Genomic DNA, 22,809 nt, shown 5'->3' with positions numbered 1-22,809 from the left:
GCCTGTGTGTCTGTGTGTATGTGTGTGTCTGTGTCTGCGTGTGTGTGTGTCTGTGTGTGTGTGTGTCTGTGTGTGTGTGTGTGTGTCTGTGTCTGTGTGTGTGTGTCTGTGTCTGTGTGTGTCTATATCTGTGTCTGTGTTTGTGTGTGTGTGTGTCTGTGTGTGTGTGTCTGTCTTTGTGTGTGTCTGTATCTGTGTGTGTGTGTGTGTGTCTGTGTTTTTGTCTGTGTGTGTGTGTCTGTGTTTGTGTGTATGTGTGTGTGTGTGTGTCTGTGTTTGTGTGTGTGTCTGTGTGTACTCACACTGGGTTATCTCATATCGTAGTTCCGTCTTCCTCGTTCTCGTGTGGTCGGTCCAGCAGCCTCTCTCTGCTTCGCTCCCTGGGGTGGCTGGGGTTCCTTACTCGGCATCCTGTCCATCCAGATGTTTCCTTGTTGGATTGCAGGCTCCAGAACTTTCTCATCCCACCACCATTCACACTCTGAAACCTGTAGTTCTCCCAAATGTCTTCAAGTAGCACAGTGACAGATGACAAGTTACGAGCTAACAGCCCTCCTTAGGGACAGTTCTTTTGTATTTTCAGTAGGTGTGTGTTGTGCATCTGACAGCAAGCGCTAATCTAAAGGTGCAGTTAAGGCGTCATTTACCGGCAGGAAAGGAGAGTTTTTGTTGGTTGTCTTGTTTGTTGATTGGTTGATTTCAACTGTGGGTCTTTAAGACCCCTTTAAATTATATCATCTAGGGACTCTTCAGTTTTTTTAATAGGTAAGACTGGCTTCATTTTTTAAAAAAATAAAATGTTTTAAGTGCTTCTGTAGGATATCTGTTGCATGTGGGAAGAAGGAAGTAAACTTGCAAACACACATACAAACACGTTGCAGACCTCATTGGGTTTGATCACCGAATCAATCTACTGTGCAGCTTCTGGGACTTTGGGCAATTTTAAGCTCTCCTATCTTGAGCCTGGCAACTCCCATCCTCATAAGAAAAAAAAAAGTCAAACCACATTAATGGCACAGAATTATACTGACTGTCAGTCTCTTTTGCCTCTCCCCTTTTGCCTAGACACTTGTGTTGATGTTTTTGCTGCATTTGGCGTGGCCCTCTTTTCTTGGTTTTTCTCCTTTTTAATCAAGCTTCTTATGTAGAGAAAGAATAAAAATAATAACAGAAGTGCTACTCCTAACATCAACATTTTAATTTTTTTCTTAAACTTGCATGTAGGGGTGAACATTCTCCCCATTCCTTGTGTGTTAAAGAACATTTTTTTGAGTATATTGTGGCCTGCTTAGAAGGGAGCATTCATACCTTGAGTTTAACAAATTGCTTGCAGGCAAAGGATAGTTTCTGTTTCTGAATCTTAAATTTTCCTGGATATAGCTTTGCAAGGGTACCTTTCTGAAGTATGTACAACAGATTTCTATAGTATATACTAGACACATTTAGTCTGGTGGCGGGAGCTGCATTCTGTGTTTGTACCCCGGGACCACTTTAAAGAGACAATGGTGAGAAAATGGCAGTAGTTCCTGCCTGGTACACCCAGGATGCTCTTGTTCCTTGAAGCCTGGCAGCATAACTCCTGGGGAAAGGCTTTGGAGAATAAGGCAGAACAAGGGTGATCTACACCCATTCGTCGTTTGCTTGGGGGTCAGTGGTGGCTGAATGTTAACCCTTCTTCTGTCCAGCTGTGACTATCATAGTCACAGAAGTTAGATGGCAGTAATTCCTGGAAATTCTGCCAAGGACAACATAAAAACATACTGGGGAGAAGTTCATAACCTTGGTAAGATGAAGGAAGAGTGTAAGGAGGAGGGGGAAGTAGCAGGGTTAGGTGACCACCCAGTAGCAGAAGCATTAAGAACACCTGCAGAACAGAGAGGCTCTTCTCAGATGTGGCCGTGGGGCAGTGAACATTATTTATAATGTTTCTGTGGATTAGTGTTTACCCACCCTACTCAACGTTCAAAAGGACACTGAGGAATTAGGGTAAACTTGTGTAACTTTATGGTGCTGCCTTATAAAATGATCACCTAAATAAATATATAAAAACATGTGGCTCAGAAGGAAATGCCAGAACAGAAAAGGACAAAGGTCTTTAAGACAACAAACTTGAATTTGACGGTTGGGTTAGAAGTACATGATGAAGTTGTGCCAAATAGCAGTGATAGGCGTGTTAGTATTAGACGCTCAGCCGTGCCTGACTCTTTGCAGCCCCATGAACTGCAGCTCACCAGGCTCCTTTGTCTATGGGATTTTCCAGGCAAGGATTCTGGAATGGTTTGCCATTTCTTTCTCCAGGGGATCTTCCCCACCCAGGGATCGAACCCGGGTCTCCTGCACTGCAAGCAGATTCTTTACTGACTGAACTACCAGGGAAGTAATGACAAGAGAACAGGCGCTAAAATGGTCAGAGCTCATAAAAGTTAGCTTGAAATTGGAGTCCCTGGAAGAAGATGGGGTCAGTGTTCGTTTGGACCCACTGGCTTGGCAGTGTTTAAAGCTGTTTGGCTGCATTTCCTGTCTGCCTTACGCTTCTGAGCGTGTGGTGTGTATGCTCGGCCTCTTGCTTTGGATACTGGGAGTGCATCTTCGGTGGCCTCTGGGTGAACTGTTCACTGTCTTGTCGTCCAGGCCACGGGCTTCAGGAGACGGTGACCGTGTCTGTGTGCCTCTGCTCGGAAGGTTACTCCCCGGTGACCATGGGCTCTGACTCCGTGACCTATGTGGACAATATGGCCTGCAGGCTGGCCCGCCTGCTGGTCACCCAGGCCGATCGCCTCACTGCCAGTAGCCACCAGACCTTGCTGACCCCATTTGCCCTGACGGCGGGGGCATTGCCCGCTCTGGACGAGGAGCTCGTGCTGGCCCTGACTCATCTGGAGTTGCCGCTGGGGTGGACCGTCTTGGGGAATTCTTCACTGGAAGGTGAGCCCTTACCAGAAAATTCAGGTGTTTCCTCTCTATGTGAAGTTCAGAATGTGGTCTGCGATTTGTTATCTGTTTATATGGATGCGTTTTCTTGCCTCCTTTTGACCCAAGCCTTTCCCTGGTCAAGCTGGGGTCTCTGATGTCCTGAGCCGCTCATCTCTGAGCTGGTTGAGGCCACTGTATTCCAGGAGGTGAAGAACTTTGCCTCAAGGAGGGAAAGACTGTTTCTTTGTGGCAGGTTTGGGCCATGCTTCCACTTCCCTTGGCATGTTTTCTTGCAGTAACAAGAGGATATTGGTGCCCTTTTTCAAACAGGGAGAATCACTGAGCAAGGAAGAACATGCAGCCTACTTGAGGAACACTGAGAAATGTAGCCATGCAGGAAATTAGCTAATGCATTGACATCTTCAAAAATGTCAGTGTCACTGAGAACATTCATATTTACTATATTTATATTAACTTTTGGAATTACTTCTGGACACCCCTTCTTTACTGAGAGGCTACATAGAGTCTTAATATCATTAAATAGACTCTTAAAACCATTAGGAGCCTATGTGAACAGAGATATAGATGTATTATAAGCCTGTACCATGCATGAGACTACACTGTTCAGTAGTTGGTACTTATGGTGATTACAGATGACATTTTATTGGAAGTAGAAATATCACTCTGTATTTTATTCAACAAAACATATGCTACTGATGTTTTTTCTGTGTTCTTCCCATGCCTTTAGCTTTGTGGTTGGATAATGCTGTTTTTAAGAAATTCTGCTTCCAGATGGTTACAGGTTATAGGTTGGTTTAAATTCAGTCATGGATAGATTAAATGCACTACTCTAGGTAAAGTGCAAGTGAAAGTCACTCAGCCATGTCCAACTCTTTGTGACTCCATGGACAATATAGGAATGGGGAGCAATTTCTTTCTCCAGGGAATATTCCCAACCTAGGGATTGAACCCAGGTCTCCCGCATTGCAGGCAGTTCTTTACCAGCTGGGCCACCAGGGAAGCCCAGGAACACTGAAGTGGGTAGCCTATCCCTTCTCCAGTGGATCTTCCCGACCCAGGAATCAAATCGGGGGCTCCTGCATTGCAGTGGATTCTTTACCAGCTGAGCTATGGGAAGCCACTACTCTATTTAAAAGGGATATGGTTTTTTAAAGATGAATCATAAGGCCATAAGCCACAATCAGAGAAAATCTCCATATCTTATCTTTATCAGGGTTGTACTTAAACTTTCCTGGGCCCTTAAGGGTGTTCCTTATTGCTTAAGACCTTGAATTAAAGAAGTCACAAGCCTAGTTCATCACTTAGCAACGCTGGACTCCTGTGCGCTTAGTGTGGTCGCTGACCGATATGAATGAAGGGTTGGCTTCCTGGTGGAGTTGGTGGTGTCTGTTCTGCTCACCAGGATCTAGCAAAGGGCTTGGCATATAGCAGGCACTCAAAAAATGCTTGAGTGAATGGTTTATCCTGAGACTCTAAGGGGTGACACATCCTAGATATCACTTTGTAACTCTCCTGTATATAAGGAAGGGAAAAATGTTTTCTGGCTAAGTAGCTTTATTCACATGTATATACACACATATATTCATATATTCATTTATGCAAATATATGTAGATACATATTCATTCAAATGTGTATATATACATTTATACATATGTGTATATATGTTTTCTAGATAAGGAGCTTCATTTTCTTAAGCCTCTTGGCTTTAAAAACAAATTTTATCAATAACATTGGAGGGTATTTTACATTTTGCAAGGCAGACTCATTTTGCCAAAACATAAAGCTTTCATAACTTCTCACTATGCTCTTACGTCACCAGGATATGTAAGTACATATTATGTATATTGTTATATTTTTTTCATGAAAAAAATTGAAGCAGTTGCTTCACATGGCGAGACATTGTATTTTATTGGAAAACATTTCTAGTGTAATAGTCATTAAGACTAAATGCCAAGCCCTGGCCCAGTTGCTTCTGGGCAAGTTATTTTTGTTCTGATGCCACAGTTTTAATTTCTAAAATGAGACATGGTAGTCCCCAAACTCATTGGCTTGTTGCCATGGCTGAATTAGATAGTGTATGATGAGGCTTCTACAACAGTGTCTGAACATACTAGATTCTCAGTAAAAGTTGACTTTCATGTGTGTTTGTGAATGGATTTCCATGTATAGAGAGTAGGTTGTATGTACATATGTGAAAAAGAAATTACAGTTGGTCTGGGCAAATGAAGCTATAGGCAAAAGATAACATCTTGGTGCTGTAAACAATTCCTTGAGGTTGCTAGTAAATTTCTAGACTTTCTCTAAGAACAGTTTATAGCAGTTGAGGTAACATTGCCTGCAGCCTAGAGACTTGTAATAGAACTTCGTTAAAACAGCAGTGTTCGGGGACAGTCCTTTTTCATTTTGGTCCTCTGATTAGGTAAGTTCCACACTCCTGTTTTCTAGTTTGCAGATCCTTTCTTCCACTTGATCTAGTTTACTGTTGAACTCTTGAATTTTTAAATTTCAGTTGTATTCTTCAGCTCTATTATTTCTGTTTGGTACTTTTAAACATTTTCTTTTTTTTTGGAATTCTAACTTTGTACATGCATTACTGTCCTGACCTCATTGAGCATCTTTGTTATTTTGAACTCTCTCTCAGATAAATCACTTATTTCCATTTCATTAAGATTAGTTTTTGGAGATTTATCTTTTTTTTTTTTTTGGATGTTATTATTATGTTTCTTCATTTCCCTTGACTCTGTTTTGTTTTCTGTGCATCAGATAAAACAGCCACCTCTCCCAGTCTTGTCAGACTGCTCTTGTGTAGATGAGCCTAATCAATCATCCCAGCCTAAGCTCATGGTTGCCTGTTAACCCTTTGTGATAGTCCAAGTTGCTGTTTTGTTCTTAGTAGTTCCCAGTAGTTGAGCATGTGCCAAGACCTGTCAATGCCCTAAAGGGGAGGATCTGTCATCACCTGGATGCAGGCTGACTAGAAGGCATGAGCTGGGAAAGTATGCAATCAAATCCCTTCCAGGGAAAGATTGGAAGATGAGTGTTTTTAGCTTGCTCTTCTGTAAAGAACCCTAGGGGGATTGTTGTAGCAAGTGGTTATGTGCACACCCATTAACAACTGCTGCTTTATCCACTACAATCCTGTGGGACTTGTGAATGCAAGCCCCATGGCTTGTCAATGCCTGGTGATCTGGGACCTGTTGCTTGAGTCATAGCCATAAAAGCAGCTCCTTTCAGAGAGATACTGGTGACCTGGCTTTACTGCAGGAGTGGGACTGGAGCGAAGGAGTGAAGGAATTGCCAGCTGGCCTCCTTGGGGTGCAGGGAGAATCACAGTCAGCCCCTCAGTGCATGCTATGAGAAGCCAGACCACTGGGCAGCCACTTATAAAATACACAGTCAGATCTCCTCCTGGGAAGACTGGCTGTTCTTGCCTGCTCATTCTACAATGAGCCCTGGGGGGCAGCCGTGGAGCGTGCTCACGTGCCCATCTTAGAGCTGCGGCTTTCATTGCTGCGGTCCTGTGAGATTCATGAATATAAGTTGTATGAGCTTTCAGAGCTAGGTATTTTGGGGGCCCATCCCTCAGTGGGAGCCTTAGAAGTTGGAGTGTTATAGGTACAGTGAAAACCCTTGATTCCTCAGGGAAAAGTTGGGAGTTGGATGTTCCCTTCTGACTGTATGGTGCTGTGTTGGGGGTGGGGTTAACGCCTTTCCTACCCATCTCAATGGATTTTCTCACTCACTGTGTATGTAGGAGGCACTGAGGGAGGTACTGGATTTCTCTCAGTGGGAATTGTTCTGTGTGTAGCTGTCCATTTCCATGGGTGGAGGGTGGTTCAGGAGTCTGCTGATCACATTGCTGATCCTTCTCCTTCAGTGTAGTAGAGTTATGATCCAAGATGTTTAGAATATCTTACGTGCTCAGCGCTTCTCTTTTTTTTTTCTCTGTAAGCAGAGATTTGAATTTATTTTTTATCTTTCATTGATTTACTCACATTTAAGGCCATTAATTTCTCAAAAAGTGTTGAAAATAGCAATGACTTCATGTTACAGTTACAGAGAGTCTGCAGATCAAATGTGCTTTATTGTAAGAATTATTTTCTTTTAGTTATTATAGAAATAAAATGTTAGTAGTTGATACTGTCCAGTATTTTCAGCAAAGTCAATGCAGCTTTTTTAGCGTACATGTTTTGTTAGTGTTGCTTGTCTTTGAGACAGATAAATGGCATTAGCAGAGTAAGGGGTAAACGGTGGCATGTGGCACTCTGAAGTTTACTTGTGTGTTAATGGTGGGGGCCTCATGAATGGAAAACAGGCTTCTTCCTCTAGTAACTACTTCTCCTATGACCTATCCAAAAGCTATTTGATACTGTACTGGTAACATTTATTTAAAATTCTTTGTATGTATTTATGCTTTTTAGGGGGGTACAGAGGATGCTGGGCTTCCCAGGTGGTGCTAGTGGTGAAGAACCCATCTGCCAATGCAGGAGACATCAGAGACATGGTTTCAATCCCTGGGTCGGGGGGATCCCTGGAGGAGGGCATGGCAGCACACTTCAGTATTCTCGACTGGAGAATCCCGTGGACAGAGGAGCCTGGTGGGGTCTCAAAGAGTCAGGCATGACTGAAGTGACTTAGCACTCACTCACAGAGCATGTTAAGGAATGAGTAAAATTGATTTCTATAATGATTTTGCCATGGATGAGTCTGATGCAAGCCTTACTGTGAAGCAGGACTGTATTTCCTTGCATTTTATAATAAATCTCTCATTTTTCTCTTTTCAAACACTAAATAAGAGTCACCAGAAAGACCCGAGAACCTATAGAAGGGCCAGAGTCTGAGTTGAGTATTGTGTCTTATAAAGCAAAGCAGAGCCTTTCCTTAGCCCTGCATGTTACCCATCATTACTCATAATGCAACTCAGTTATTCTCCTAGGAAGGAAATAGCCTGTGTTTTATTGAATTTGGTGCCATAAATAAAATTGGATTTCTGTCTCAAAAAATTAAACCCATTCTTTCTGAGAAATAGCTTTTGTGATTAAAGCTTCTGCAGGGTCTCAGGACCTCACATTTATAGTAAAACTTTAGTAATATAATAACCAATAAAACTTCACATTTAATTTTTTTGTTCTGGATTTTTGAATTGTTTTTTGGACAGAAATCTTTTCTCAGAGATTGGCATAATTTTGACAATTAGGTTAACTGGCTTGAAGTACTCTTGTTTTTTTTTTTTTTAATTCTGCTGGTGCTCAGATAACTTGAATTGCAGGCTTCCCTTTCTGCTCAAATTATTTCTTTTCACTTGTGTGTCCAGCAGCCTGACATGGCTGCAAATACCAAACTTGCCATCACCAAACTTGGCAGCAGTGATGAGGCTGCCATTTGAGTAAAGATCCCAAAGGGACTGCAGATGCCGTCTCAGAGTTGGCCTTGCTCCTGGGAACATAGCTTTTCTCCTAATCTATGGAATTAGGTAGAGCTTGTCTTGGTTATGCATTTTTTTTTCTTTTTATTTGGCTGCACCAGGACTTAGTTGCAGCACGTGGGATTTTTAGTTGTGGCATGTAGGATCTCGTTCCCTGACCAGGGATTGAACCTGGGCCCCCTGCATGGGGAGCGCTGAGTCTTAGCCATTCGACCACCAGGAAAGTCCCCTGTGCATTCTAATTTAAGGAAGAAAAAGCCCATTTGCTTTTAAAAAGTCATATAAAAGTCTCTCTCAAAGCGTATATATATATATCTATATCTATATATATATATATATATATACATTTACAAATCAATTTGTAGCAACAATTTGCAGATTCAAGACTTTTGTTGTCAAAGTAAATTATTGTTGTAAAAAATGAGTTTAGACTTTTCTTCAGGTCTCTAGGTAAAAGTACTTAATTTGTTCAAAGATCTCTTTATAGGCAGAAATTTTTTGCTGTGGATGAGAAGATCTCTTCATCAATTATACCAATGGTGAAAACATAGCAACCTGTATTTTCAGCTTCGTTGGGATATAATTGACATATATTGTTAGATATGTTTGATGTGTACACATGTTGATTTGATGCGTTGATATATTGCAGGTGATTACCACTATAGTATTAACACCTCCTTCTTATCACATAATTACCATTTCTCTTTTTTTTTCCTGTGGTAAGAACATTTAAGAAGGGTGGCACCGCTGGGAAGACCCAGAGGGATGGGATGGAAAGGGAGGTGGGAGGGGGGATCGAGATGGGGAACACATGTAGATCCATGGCTGATTCATGTCAATGTATGGCAAAACCCACTACAATATTGTAAAGTAATTAGCCTCCAACTGATAAAAATAAATGGAAAATGAAAAAAAAAAAAAAAAAGAAGGGTGGTACCATGGATTGAATCTGTAGGACATATACATTAAAATTTTTAATGAAGCAAAGAAAATATGTCAGACTGCTTTATTAAATTTAAAGAGTTAAACTTTGTCCCTACCTTTACAGCTGATTCTATAAGTGGAAGAAGTTTTCAGAGTAAGCTGATTGAGCTTTTGCAGCTGTTTTTTGCATGGCTGTCTTGGGTATAAACATAGCCAATGTATTTTGAGAGCTGGTTTCTCATTCTGTAGTTTTATGGTTGTCTGGAGAGCTGTCTCCAAAGAGAAGCAATGGATGAAATTGCTTCCCTTTGCCTTAGGGAATTTTTTTTGTTGTTGTTTTAATGATAATTCCAAAGACTATTATTTTAACGATTAATTCCAAAGATCAGATCAACAGTATGTACCTTTCCTTGCAAGTGGAGTTACACCACCAGTAGAGTTATAGTAAGAAGAACAGACTTAAATCTAGAAATTAGAGAAATGGTACATTGGTTGCAGAATACGTGTTGCAAGGGCCAGGCCAAGTATTGGGTTGGCCAAAAATTCGTTTGGGTATTTCCTGTAAGTTTACAAGTGAACTTTTTGGGCAACCTAATAGTATCTGTCTGTGTGAAAACAAGTCACAGTGTAATGAATGGTGACTTAAAGGAGAAATAGAAACCTCAATGTGGCCACAAGTTTAATGGTGAGGTACTGCTGTTACTAAGAAGAAGAGTGATTAGCGTGATGCTCTGCCTTATTAATAGCGTCTTTATAAATCCCCTTTGAAGGAAACTGTTTGTTTTCCTCTATTTTACAACTTACTGGAGGATAAAAGGAAAAGAAACGCAGACAACCAAAAGGGCTTAGGAAGAAAGTTTATAATAGAGTAGGGGTTATTCAGCAACCATTGTTGTTTAGCTGCTCAGTCATGTCTGACTCTTTTGCAACCTCATGGACTGTAACCCAGCAGGCTCCTTCTGTCCATGGAATTTCCCAGGCAAGAATACTGGAGTGGGTTGGAGAATACTTCTCCAGGGGGCTCTTCCTGACCCAGGGATAGAACCCCCATCTCCTGCATCGGCGGGAGGGTTCTTTATCACTGTTACACGTGTCTTAATTGTTTAGTGTTCTTCTAAGGAGTTTAAGGAGAAGGAAATGGCAACCCACTACAGTATTCTTGCCTGGAAAATCCCATGGATGGTGGAACCTGGTAGGCTACAGTCCATGGGGTCGCAGAGAGTCAGACACGACTGAGCAACAGCCACAGCCACTGCCAAGGAGTTTAAAGAGCCATCATGTAATATTGCTTATCTGCAGGAAATGCTGTTAAGTGAGAATTAGCAGTTCATTACGAAAGATTCAGTGGGAACTGCCAATTTTCTGTGACACCTACATCTTGCTTCAAGCCACATACCCGGAACATTCCCTCTTTCTAGACAACAAGGGAAGGGAATTTGAGGGTCAAATTTGAGTGGTGTTTGACAGAGGGAGATATCTGTTTATCTTTCCTTGAATAGAAGAAAGAGATCTGTCATCAGTAAGAAGCAAGGCTTGTTTAACACTTGAATCAGAGCTTGTCTAGTGCTTGAATATAGTCTGCCAGCTCTAGAAATTGAAAGAAAATAAAGTGAGGCTCAGGAGCAAGGCCCTGTTGGTGGGCTCCCACCTGGGTACCAGGTTTTATTAGTAAAGGGGATGAATTAGAAGACTTGCTTGCTGTCCCACAGACTTTGTGAAATGTCAGCTTTGTCTTTCTGCCCCAATGCTTTGTCCTGGACAGAAAGTTTGAGATGACATCAGCTGATGTCCTGCCAGTGGGCAGGAAACCTATAAAGGGCAGAGTTATCACAAAATACAAGTTTTTAGGTTTTAAAAACATTTTTTGGAAGGGTTTTAAAAGTCATGCATTTTGGGTGTTGACTAATTCTGGGATATATGTTTTTACCGGAAATCTTGACATTTTTCAAGCAGTTGTGTATACACTCAGTATTACTTTCTAGCCTTCTGGCATTTCTGATAGTACCTGGTGGAACAGACATCTCCACACTTTCTCTTCTGACATTTAAAGCTGGTATTATATTCCTTCAGTTGCTGAGGTAACACACTGGATAACCGCTAGTGGTGGAGAGAATGATCTTTAAGACAGGTCCTAGGGTAAATAGGTAAAATTGTTTCGTAATACTTAGCCATGCACATGCACACAAATGTGCATCATTTGTGAAGTTTTAAAACCCTTAACCTAAAACTGGTTTCTCTGCCTTTCATCTCTCTTTTTTTTTTAGCTTGTCATTTTTAAGGAATAAATTTTTTTGGCAGTAAAGAATTTAACACAGAATTGACCTCTTAAAGAAAGGCCCTTTTCCCCTTTGAGTCATTTGGACTTTTCCTGCAGTTGAGTCAGTCAACTCTTATTAAGCACATTTTCTGTTTAAGGCACTACATTTTAAAGAAGAAAAAGCAGCTTAAATTAAACTTCTCCTTGAAAATTAAGCTTCGTACAGGACACCTGTGGCCCTGAGACTAGAGTAGAGAATGATATATTTATTCTCACTTCTGAGAAGTAGAGAATAGGGTTCTCTTCAGGTTATTTTCTGGTCATTGTCTCCTACTCTCAAAATTTTCAAGGAAAAAACAATGTAAGTGGAAGCTTTTATTTTCAAACGCCCGTCCCTACTGTGCTTCCCAGTGGATTCAAGGCAGTGGAAGGTTTTGAAATTTATCTTTGGGTGGCAGTGTTTCATTCCTAGCGTTTCTCTTTTGCTGCTGCTGCTGCTAAGTCGCGTCAGTCGTGTCTGACTCTTCATGACCCCATGGACTGTAGCCCACCAGGCTCCTCCGTCCATGGGATTCTCCAAGCAAGAGGACAGGAGTGGGGTGCCATTGCTTTCTCCGTTTTCTCTTTTGGAAACCCTTCAGATGTATGGGGCAGTTTGGGGTTGCACATGGGAGACCAAAACTGAATTTGAAAATGACTGTAGCCAAGAATTCTCTTAGTACTTATCTTGAGTAAAAAAGTTAAACTTTTTACTGTTTTCATAGATTTCTTTAATAGAATTTGAATACTGGCAACTTTTTGGCTTAGGCATTAAAGAATCTGCCTGCAATACAGGAGATCCTGGTTTGATCCCTGGGTCAGGAAGATCCACTAGAGAAGGGAATGGCTACCCACTGCAGTATTCTTGTCTGGAGGATCCCATGGGGAGAAGAGCCTGGCGGGCTATAGTCCAAGGGGGTCACAAAGACTTGGACACGACTGAGCGACTCACAGTTTCACTTTCATCTTTCCTTGTACTACTTTATTTAAAAATTAAATCACATATTGGTTAAAAACTTCCAAATGCTTGGAGCTTAAAAAGGCCGGTGGTTGAAGATGGTTGGGAGAGGCCTGGCATAGAGGGGCAGGCAGCAAGCTGGAAGTGATGGGGTAATCTTAGGGAAGTGGTCAAACCTGTGTCCTGGAGCAGCGGCCCTTTTGCTGGGCCCCAGTGAACTTTGCAAGGCCTTGTCTTGATTCTTTCAAATATGGGTCATGATGTGGGCACAAGTCTGTAGAGCCCTCAGATCTTCTGTCTTTCTACCCCAGGTTTTATTTCATAGTGATTCTTACAGGCCAACTTTCTCTTCCCCATACCTGTAGCTGTAGCAGCTTTTGTTTTGCAGATTTGTCATGAGAGAGTGCGTGTGCGCACACACACATGTGTGTGGAGACAGACGACCTTCTGGAGAGTGGGGTGCATGCCTGAGCTCTTAGGGTTGGTGAGGCTTAGTTTCCAGCTGCTTGCTCTTCCCCATTTCAATCTGTTGATGTATTCAAGTTCTGTCTTTCTGCTCTTCTTTTCTTGGGTTTGTCTTCTTTAATTATCTTTGCCAAAGAGCCAGCTCATTGGCTCTGATTCTGGGAAAGACTGAGGGTGGGAGGAGAAGGGGGAGACAGAGGATGAGATGGTTGGATGGCATCACCAACTCAATGGACATGATTTTGAGTAAACTCTAGGAGATACTGAAGGACAGAGAAGCGTGGCATGCTGCAGTCCATGGGGTCTCAAAGAGTTGGACAGGACTGAGTATCTAAACAGCAACAGCAGCGAGAAGCATAATAGTTAGGAACTTGAGTTTTAGAAATAGAAAAGCCTGTGTTCAGATTCCTGATGCTCCGTTTACTACATGAGTGAGTTTGGGCAATTGCATAATTGTGTCAAGCTTCCGTTTCTGCCCCTACCTCGTGCAGTGGTAGTCAGGAGTTGATGAGATGAAAGATAACACATATGAATTGCACAATAAATGTTAGAGGGAAACAAGAAGTGTAAAGTCCTTGTAGTCACTGGCACCTAGCAAGGATGAGGTAAAAGCAGATGTGGTGACTGATTTTCACTCATGCCTAACAGCTGCCATCAGGACTTCTAATTAACTTTTTCTGACCTTCCGTCCTCACTCTCATCCCAGGAAGACTTCATTTTATATTTTGGTGTTTTGTTTGGGTTACCCCATTTATCTCCTCCTTCTCTCACCAGAATATCCCTTCCCAAGTATGCCCCTGTGCTGAAGGAGGGGATAAGATCTCCCACTAAAGTTGCAGCTCATAGCCACAGAGTTGAAGATTTCTCCATGCGGGCTTGGATCTGTGGCTTCCAGGGCAAGGCAAATGTGTGGCCAGTTTCCTGGTTGTGCTTAAATTCAGAATCTCAATGCAAACTTCAAAAGGTCATTTCCAAGATATGATGAGTCTATGCTTTTCCTTCTTGTCAATAATAGAATTAGACTGTGGTGTATTTTCATTTGTCTTCCAAACAGAACAGGGTTCCTGGAGGGTCACTTGGAAGGGTGCCTGGGAATTCCATAGGCTCCCCTGTGGTGTGAGGGGAGAGCAGAAAAATGCCCAGTGCATCGTAGGCTGTCAACAAATATCAACTGAATGAATGAATGGTAGATGGAAATCAGAGCCTTGAAGAAATATGAACAAATGTAAAAAGTCTGTTACACAGGCTGGAAAAGCAAGTATGACATAATTACTGCTAATGGCACCTGATGACCGCCTGCTGCCCAAGCCATGGGGTTGAAGCACATTTGTCTTAATGGCACATCTGGTGTCTTAACACTGATGCAATTATAGTGCCTCTTAAGCAGATAACTAGTTCCTTTAAATTATGATGTTTAATTATAACCAGAGGGAAACTGCTTTCGAATATACTTAGATCTATTTAGTGAGTGTTTATTATATTTTTGTATTAAAAAGACCAGACAAATATGTATGACTGGTAAGTCCCCCAATATAGGCTTTCTTAGTTCTAGAGAACCCTGTCTCATATATTATTTTCGCTACAGCCCCCTGACCATTTTGGATACTAGGCTGGGCAGATGAAGCAACTTAAAATTTGAGAGTTCAGTGGTCTTTTCTGAGCTGCGTCACTGTAGGTGTTCAGCTCTGGGTCTTTCAACTCTTTAATCAGATCCCTTTGCACTAGACAGTGTTGTGTCTGGAGTCTTCATATCTTGTGTTGATGCCCATATTGTACAACTCAGCCTGGAAATGTCCCCAGATTGTGAAAGCCAGAAATTGGATTGCCATATTTTAGTTCTAAAAAGGATGTTTTAGTATTTCAGCTGATTTAGTACTAGTTCCACAATGTAAATATAGTCAACCTCTATGAGATACAAAGTCCATGAAGTGCATTCCAGGACTGTTTATCAAAATGTGAACTTTCTGGAATGATTGTGTGTATGGTTGGTGTTTACCCAGATTTTCAGCCAGAGGTTGTTATGATCTGAGTATCTCAAATGTGTCTAATGCAGAGCAGGTGTTTTAGGAAGCTAAAACCTGCCATTATGCTTTTTTAGTCCTTCCCTACCTTTTGGCTTTGTGATCCCACCATGCCTGCCATGTTGGTATTGTGCTCCATGGGACATCATGTTTCCATACCTTTCCCATGAGTGTGTTTATATTTGCAGTTCCTATCCTAGACTCACTAAGCTCTGGTCTTCTGTGTGGAAGGTGGATTTCTTTATACACACACCAAAGCCCTTATTAGACTAACCAAATGGAAGATGCCATAATATGCAATCTCTCCTCACTTTCTCATTGAGAGTCCTGAAAAATATCAGAGATTGTGTGTGGTGCTCATGCCAAATACCCTTCCCCATTCTCCATATAATTTTTGCTGATAGTTTTTTAATCTTTTTCTGCTCATTTTACAAACATCTATAAATTTTCAAATTGTGATACATGATGTCGATTGATTAACCTATAATTAACCTTGTAGGTCAAATAGTTTACTTATTTCTGTTCACACTTTCCTAGAGCTGTAGTTACTAGATAGGATTTCATGGGCGAGATATTTATTTTATTGCAAACTAAAATGGGCTGGCTGTATGCTTCTGCTTTGTGTCCATGGGTCCTGGTGTATGGTAGTCATTTGACTCAATGTTTGTCTCCTCAGTGACCTAGATGCACAAATTGAAACCTCTGTGAATATGTATGTGGCTTTGGAAACCAGAGTAGAACTTATTTTAATTGATAGGATTTATGTGAATTAAAAAATATATTTTGTTCATAAGTTTATAGGATTGAATACATTTTAGTGACTCTACTCAGGAGTTATGAAACATTGGTAAACTCTAGAAAAGAGAGCCCAGATAGCTCAGTCAGTAGAGCATCAGACTTTTAATCTGAGGTTCCAGGGTTCAAGTCCCTGTTCAGGCGCCTTCTGATTTTGGGCAGAAAATCAGAAAAGAGAAGGACTTCTGAACCCTACACAATAGAAGGACTTGTTCAAAAATATTATTTGCTCCTAGATTATTGTCCCCACCACAGGTTTAATATTTTGCTTAATGTTTAAGGCTGTATCTTGGTGTAGCAGCAAGTGATGTAGGTTAAAAATAGCTTGTAAAAGTCAGAAGTATTTTTTGGTCTCATTCATTGGTGAAATTTTTTAGTTAATGAGCTCTTTAAAAATTTTTTTAAATTGGAGTATAGTTGCTTTACAATGTTATGTTATTTTCTGTTGTACAGCAAAGCAAATCAGCCGTATGTATACACATATCCCCTCCTTTTTGGATTTCCTTCCCAGAGATTTTCGGGAAGACAGTGGTATAAACAGGAGGCATAGATCTGGGTTTTGTTTACCAGATATTTATTTAAAGTAACAGATCTCAACCCTGGCTTTGAATGGTTGTAGGATCCCTTTGGAATCTTTAGAAGAGATGGATGCTTGAGTCCCACCCCAGAACTTTAATTGTTCTGAGGAAGGCCTTGAACACAGCTCTGTGGGGTAAATGCGGAGAGAGAGGAGGAGACCTACAGACATCACTGAACCCCAGTAATACCAGTGCCCCTCACTCCTTCCTATCCACATTCATCTCTTTACCCTCAGAGGTGTTATTAGAGTAACCGTTATCTTATTTTTTCTCATAGTTTTACCTCCCATGTATTCATATATAATATGGTTTAGTTTTCACTTTTTTAAAAACTTCATATTAATTAAAACTTATTCTGTATATTCTTTTGTGACTTCCTCCCTCAGCATTATATTTCTTAGTTTCTTCTCTATTAGTGTGCAACTCATTTTTATTGTTAGAATATTAGTGTTTTATTATACTGTAACTTTCCTGGTGGCTCAGACGGTAAAGCGCCTGCCTACAATGTGGGAGACCTGGGTTCAATCCCTGGGTTGGGAAGATCTCCTGGAGAAGGAAATGGCAACCCACTCCAGTGTTCTTGCCTGGAAAACCCCATGGATGGAGGAACCTGGTAGGCTACATACAGTCCATGGGGTCGCAAAGAGTCGAACATGACTGAGCGACTTCACTTTCACTTTCACACTGTAACTTACCCTATTATGGATAGACATTAAGATCACTTCTATTTTTGATCATTTACATTTTTATGCCTGCTTCCTGGTGCATACAAAACACAGTCCTCACTGGGGTTTAAACGTAGGAGTGGAATTGCTTAGCCATATGATAATTGGGTCTTCAAGTTTATTGGATTATGCCACTGTGTTTTCCAAAGTGGATGTGCCAGTTCACATTTCCTCTAGCAGTGCATGTGAGTTCCTAAGGGCATGATAATTTATTTTTCATTCTTCCAACCTGAATTTCCTGCTGCCTTAGAAGCATAGTCAGACCTCGTGTAGGTGTGATCATGGCCCCGAGTTTGGAGTGAACAGTCTACAAAAGCACCCCCCTTTAGTAACAAGCAAACTGGTCACCTGTGCTCTTGTGCCTTAGGTGCTCTGGTGTATGATCTGTGTTGCAGATCTGTTATCTGTAATCTGTGCTATATTTCATAGATCCCTGATCCCCAAAAAGCCAGGGCAAGGATGACTCTTTCTAGGACCTTGGGTCTTTGCTGTGACAGGCTCATTTGCCAGGAAGAGAAACTGAGGTGTGGCAGAGGGGGAAGGGTGGGCCTCGTGCTTCTCACCTTGTCTGGGGCAGAGGTGCCCCCCTTTATGCCGCGATGGGGCTGTTGATTGAATGTCGCAGCCTGCTGTTCCTTTTTGTGCCTGAGTGATCTTGCTTCCGGCATGTTACAGGTCACACCTTTTAATGTTTTCCATTAGAGCAATTATTAGTAATTCTGTTTTAGTTATATTAGTTCAGATAACTCTGGGCGCCAACTAAGCAGGAAAAGACAAATTTATCAGGTTAAAAAAAAAAAAAACCTTCATTTTAATTAAACTCTTCCATGTCTACCAAATTGCAGAACCCCTTTCCACAGCTTGTTTTCCTGACTCCTATTAAGTATCTGAAGCTCTGTAACAAGCAGAATTATTTATATATGTCATGATGTTTCCTATTTCAAGCTCTTTGCTTGATTCTGGGCTTTGAACACCTATTTTGAGTGTGAAAGCTTGTTCTTAACACATTTTGGGCAGCTTTTTGTTTCCTTCAAACATCAGACGCTCTTCTCTCCCCCCTGCCTTGCCATTTTCCCAGGAAGCAGGTGGATTCAGAGAGAAAGAGTGGCTACAGTGAGCACTCAGCCCCCCAGGCCTGCTGTCCTTGCCCATGAGCACGGTGTGCGGGTGCGAGACATCCTGGGACCCTTTGCTGCAATGCTTACACCTGGACACACCTCTCCTCGAGCAACAACATGCAAAGAAGCTCTCTGGGATGAAAATTAACTGGGTGGGTGCGTACTTGGGGCAGTTTCTGGACAAAAGATACACAGAGACCGAAAAACCCAACTGCCACTATTGAAGAGCCTGGAGCAAAAGCAGAATACTGTGCCTGCCTCCTGCACGCAGCGCCACCTGAGGGGGGGCACACCACCTAAGCCACCCATCAGCCATCCTCTGAACTCATCCCCACCCTCACCCCGTGTAAGGAACAAGCTCTACTCCGCTCAGGGAAGGAGCAGGCAAGGGAACCTGTTCTTTATTCTCGCTCCCTTCTGCTGCAGCAGGGGTGCCAGGAAAGCCTTGCCTGAATTTCTTGTCTGACTTTTAGTCAATTTCTATTTACTGGGGGAGGCCAGGAGCTCTGGTTGGTAACAGATGGCGCTGGAAAGGAGAGAACAGAGGGCTGGTTTAGTGGACAGGCCTGGCAGATTCCGCTGGTGGAGGACGCGAGTTCTCTCCACACTCACACCTCAGTCAGGGTGGGTACAGTGAACCACAGTCAGGTTTGAGGGTATTTTAGGGCCTTGCTCCAGGCACTACAGGGAGTACCACTTAAATGGTTGACACCACACTGCCTTCATCAGTGCTATGATTTTAAAAGGGAGCATGAAAATTTTAAATGTTCCCTTTTGGTCATATTTTTCTTGGGAAAAAATTGCATCCTATATAAGCATGGGCATTTCTCACCAGGTTCAGACTGAGATCTGAGACGGAGCCACCCCATCCGAGGGTGGCTGGCTGTAGCTGTGTGCTGACTGGCTCCCTGGGCAGTGTACTTGTGTGTGTATTTATGTGCGTGTGTTGTCACCTGATCCTAACAAGTCTCTTGCTGATTATTATTTAAGAAGGGAAAAAAGTGTCAGTGTCACCAAACGTGCCTTGTTGGGAATCAGTTAAGAGTAAGAAACCTTACTTTCTAATTAAGTGGGTTTAAAAGTCAAAAAGTTAAACGATAAAATAAAGATAAGTTATTTGGTAGTCTTGGAAAGATAGCAGGTATATGAAGCTTGCCTGGCGGGGGCACACTGCTTTGTCTGTTTTCGGATGTTTCAGATCTCATTTCACTTGGAGTGGGAGGGAGGCTCTGTGCTGTGTTACAGAGACGGAAGATGGAGCACACATACAGTGAAGTCTGTGACATTTGCAAATTTGAACTATAAGACTTTATGCTCATTGATCTACATGTAGAAATAGTGTAAACCAATGAAAAATGGAAGCTAAACCGTTTTCTTTTGGACCCATGTGCAATGGAGTATTCCCTTCTGATTGTTTCAAATTAGAATCTTGTTGGATGCTGGCTGCAACAGCACAGGCTGCTGGTAAGACCAGGCTGGGTTTCCGGCCTGAGGAGGGAGAACCCCACCTCCAGTGGGCCTTAGCATCGTCTTGAGGAGGGAAGACAGGGTTGGAATTTATTGAGAACTGGAAGTTTGTTTTAATGAGAGTTTTCAAATGCAGAGGAGGCGTGATGGCGGGGGGTGGGGGTGGTGGCAGGGAAGGGAGTTTGATTAGGATTAGATCAAGATCATGGTATAGTGGTTAAATATTGGTTTTAGGGCTTAAACTGTCAATGCTTTCTAATCAAGCCTTGATATGCCTTGAAGGAAGGTCTTATGATGAATATTCAATCTTTTCCTAGGCTGGAGTCTTCCAGGACTCCAGTTATGCTAATGAAAACAACGGAGAAGCAAAATCATGTTAGTGTAGACAGTAAGCTGGGTGGAGAAATCAGTAGATTTTGTGTTCAGTGTCCCAGCTGTGTGGGAGTATGTAGTTTGGGTTCATAGATTTTAGTCAAGAGGTATTGATATCAGAGGAAGAACTAAGAATGATAGATGCTTCAAAGAGCATGTGTAGCCATGTATTAAAAGCTGACTATCATGGGTACTCATCAGGGAAAGAGCCATTGGTCATTTATTCATTCAACAAGCAAATATTTATAGAGCATATAACTTGCTAGGACTGTGCTAGGATTAAAGACAGATAAGGTCCTATCCTCTGGCACTTTTCCACTCCAGGGTGAGGCAGCATCCTCTGGATCTCTTTCCGATTACAGTCAGTCAGTAATATTACTTAACTGGAGGGTATGTGCAACTCAGATCCTTACTTTAAACTTATTCCGACAGATCTTGAATGTTAGCATTTTTGCGTTCAGTTGTTAAGACTGCGTGTGTTTTAAGGTGTGTCTTGATGTCTATAGAGTTCATAGGCTTAGCTTTTCTAAATATAAACAAGTATATTCTTTTACATGCTTCCAGTGTAATGTTTATCATGGGCCAGCTGTGTTCCGGGTACTGAGTCATAGTAGAAATACGGTGTACAAACTCTATACAAATTAGATGAATTAAACATACACAAATGACTGAGATTTTTAACAGTCACTTGTCATTCAACTCAATAAATACTGAATGACTTCAGCAGGCTCCTCTGTCCTTGAGATTTTTCAGGCAAGAATACTGGAGTGGATTGCCATTTCCTTCTACAGGGGATCTTCCCAGCCCAGGGATTGAACCCTGTCTCTTGGATTACAGGAGGATTTTTTTTTTTTTTTTTTTTTTACCACTGAGCCACCTTGGAGGCTCTTTAGTTCTTCTTCGCTTTCTGCCATAAGGGTGATATCATCTGCATATCTGAGGTTATTGATATTTCTCCAAGCAATCTTGATTCCAGCTTGTGCTTCATCCAGCCCAGCATTTCTCAGGATGTACTTTGCATACAAGTTAAATGAGGAGGGTGACAATATACAGCCTTGATGTACTCCTTTCCCTATTTGGAACCAGTCTATTGTTCCATGTCCAGTTCTAACTGTTGCTTCCTGACCTGCATACAAATTTCTCAAGAGGCAGGTCAGGTGGTCTGGTATTCCCATCTCTTTCAGAATTTTCCACATTTTGTGGTGATCCACATAGTCAAAGGCTTTGATATAGGCAATAAAGCAGAAATAGATGTTTTTCTGGAACTCTCTTGCTTTTTCAGTGATACAGTGGATGTTGGCAATTTGACCTCTGGTTCCTCTGCCTTATCTAAAACCAGCTTGAACATCTGGAAGTTCACAGTTCATGTATTGCTGAAGCCTGGCTTGGAGAATTTTGAGCATTACTTAAAAGCATTACTGCCCTTATGGCAGAAAGCAAAGAAGAACTAAAGAGCCTCTTGATGAAAGTGAAAGAGGAGAGTGAAAAAGTTGGCTTAAAGCTCAACATTCAGGAAACTAAGATCATGGCATCTGGTCCCATCACTTCATGGGAAATAGATGGGGAAACAGTGAGAAACTTTATTTTTTTGGGCTCCAAAATCAGTGCAGATGGTGACTGCAGCCATGAACTTAAAAGACACTTACTCCTTGGAAGAAAAGATATGACCAACCTAGACAGCATATTAAAAAGCAGAGACATTACTTTGCCAACAAAAGTCTGTCTAGTCAAGGCTGTGGTTTTTCTAGTAGTCATGTATGGATGAGAGAATTGGACTCTAAAGAAAGCTGAGTGCTGAAGAATTGATGCTTTTGAACTGTGGTGTTGGAGAAGACTCTTGAGAGTCCCTTGGACTGCAAGGAGATCCAACCAGTCCATCCTAAAGGAGATCAGTCCTGGGTGTTCATTGGAGGACTGATATTGAAGCTGAAACTCCAATACTTTGACCACCTGATGTGAAGAACTGACTCATTTGAAAAGACCCTGATGCTGGGAAAGATTGAAGGCGGGAGGAGAAGGGGATGACAGAGGATGAGATGGTTGTATGGCAGCATGGACTCAGTGGACATGAGTTTGAGTAAATTCCAGAAGTTGGTGATGGATAAGGAGGCCTGGCGTACTGCAGTCCATGGGGTCTCAAAGAGTCGGACACGACTGAGCAACTGAACTGAACTGAACTGAACTGAGCCACCTTGGAAGCCCATATACTATGCTAAGTGTTAGCAATAAAAACTTCCAGGATCCCCTCAGCCTATAAGAGGACACAGTCAGGAAACAACCATAAGACACAGTGGCAAACACCAGCAGTGAAAACCCAGACATAGACCAGGCAAGAGCCCCCGTGTCAAGGGGCACATGAAGAGGCACAGGTCAAGCTTTTTAAGGAAAGTTCTGGTGGACAGAGGAGCTGTGGGCTACAGTCCATGGTGTCACAAAGAGTTGGACACGGCTGAGCACAACTGAGTACACACACAGACACACACACACAGAGGTATATGTAGCTTTGGCAACATTGAAACAATCCCAAGAATCTAGTAGATGGGTAAAAGTATCTCCCTGATGTCTGAGAGAGGCCATGGACTTAGATTCCATTTCTGCCCCAGCTGTTGAGTGGGGAGGAGCACCTCTGAGGATAAAAGGTGGAAATGAAGGCTCCCTGACACTCATGGCCCCATTAGCCTGTCCTGCCAGGGTCAGCATCTCCTTAGAGAACACCTCAGGAAGTTGATG

At 42.1% G+C, this 22,809-nt stretch overlaps 1 protein-coding gene and 1 non-coding gene across 11 annotated transcripts in view; both read left to right on the top strand.

The window, feature by feature from the left end:
- ARHGEF28 (Rho guanine nucleotide exchange factor 28) overlaps nt 1-22,809 on the top strand; it is a 323,435-nt gene that overhangs the window by 127,397 nt on the left and 173,229 nt on the right. For all 10 annotated transcript variants that reach the window (XR_009690541.1, XR_009690540.1, XM_061129550.1 and 7 more), the window contains exon 4: nt 2,632-2,925. Coding sequence is in view for 8 of the 10 variants with exons in the window: in XM_061129550.1 (XP_060985533.1) it covers nt 2,632-2,925 (294 nt within the window). In the remaining 2 variants the exon portion in view is untranslated. The remainder of the gene's footprint in view (nt 1-2,631; nt 2,926-22,809) is intronic.
- Nucleotides 15,891-15,963, top strand: TRNAK-UUU (transfer RNA lysine (anticodon UUU)). The gene has a single exon. It is a non-coding gene; the product is annotated as a tRNA-Lys (tRNA).

The sequence above is a fragment of the Dama dama genome, chromosome 25 (assembly GCF_033118175.1).
Source record: "Dama dama isolate Ldn47 chromosome 25, ASM3311817v1, whole genome shotgun sequence".
NCBI lineage: Eukaryota > Metazoa > Chordata > Mammalia > Artiodactyla > Cervidae > Dama > Dama dama.
The sequence above is the reverse complement of the archived record's forward strand: the minus strand, read 5'-3'. Positions and strand labels throughout refer to the sequence as shown.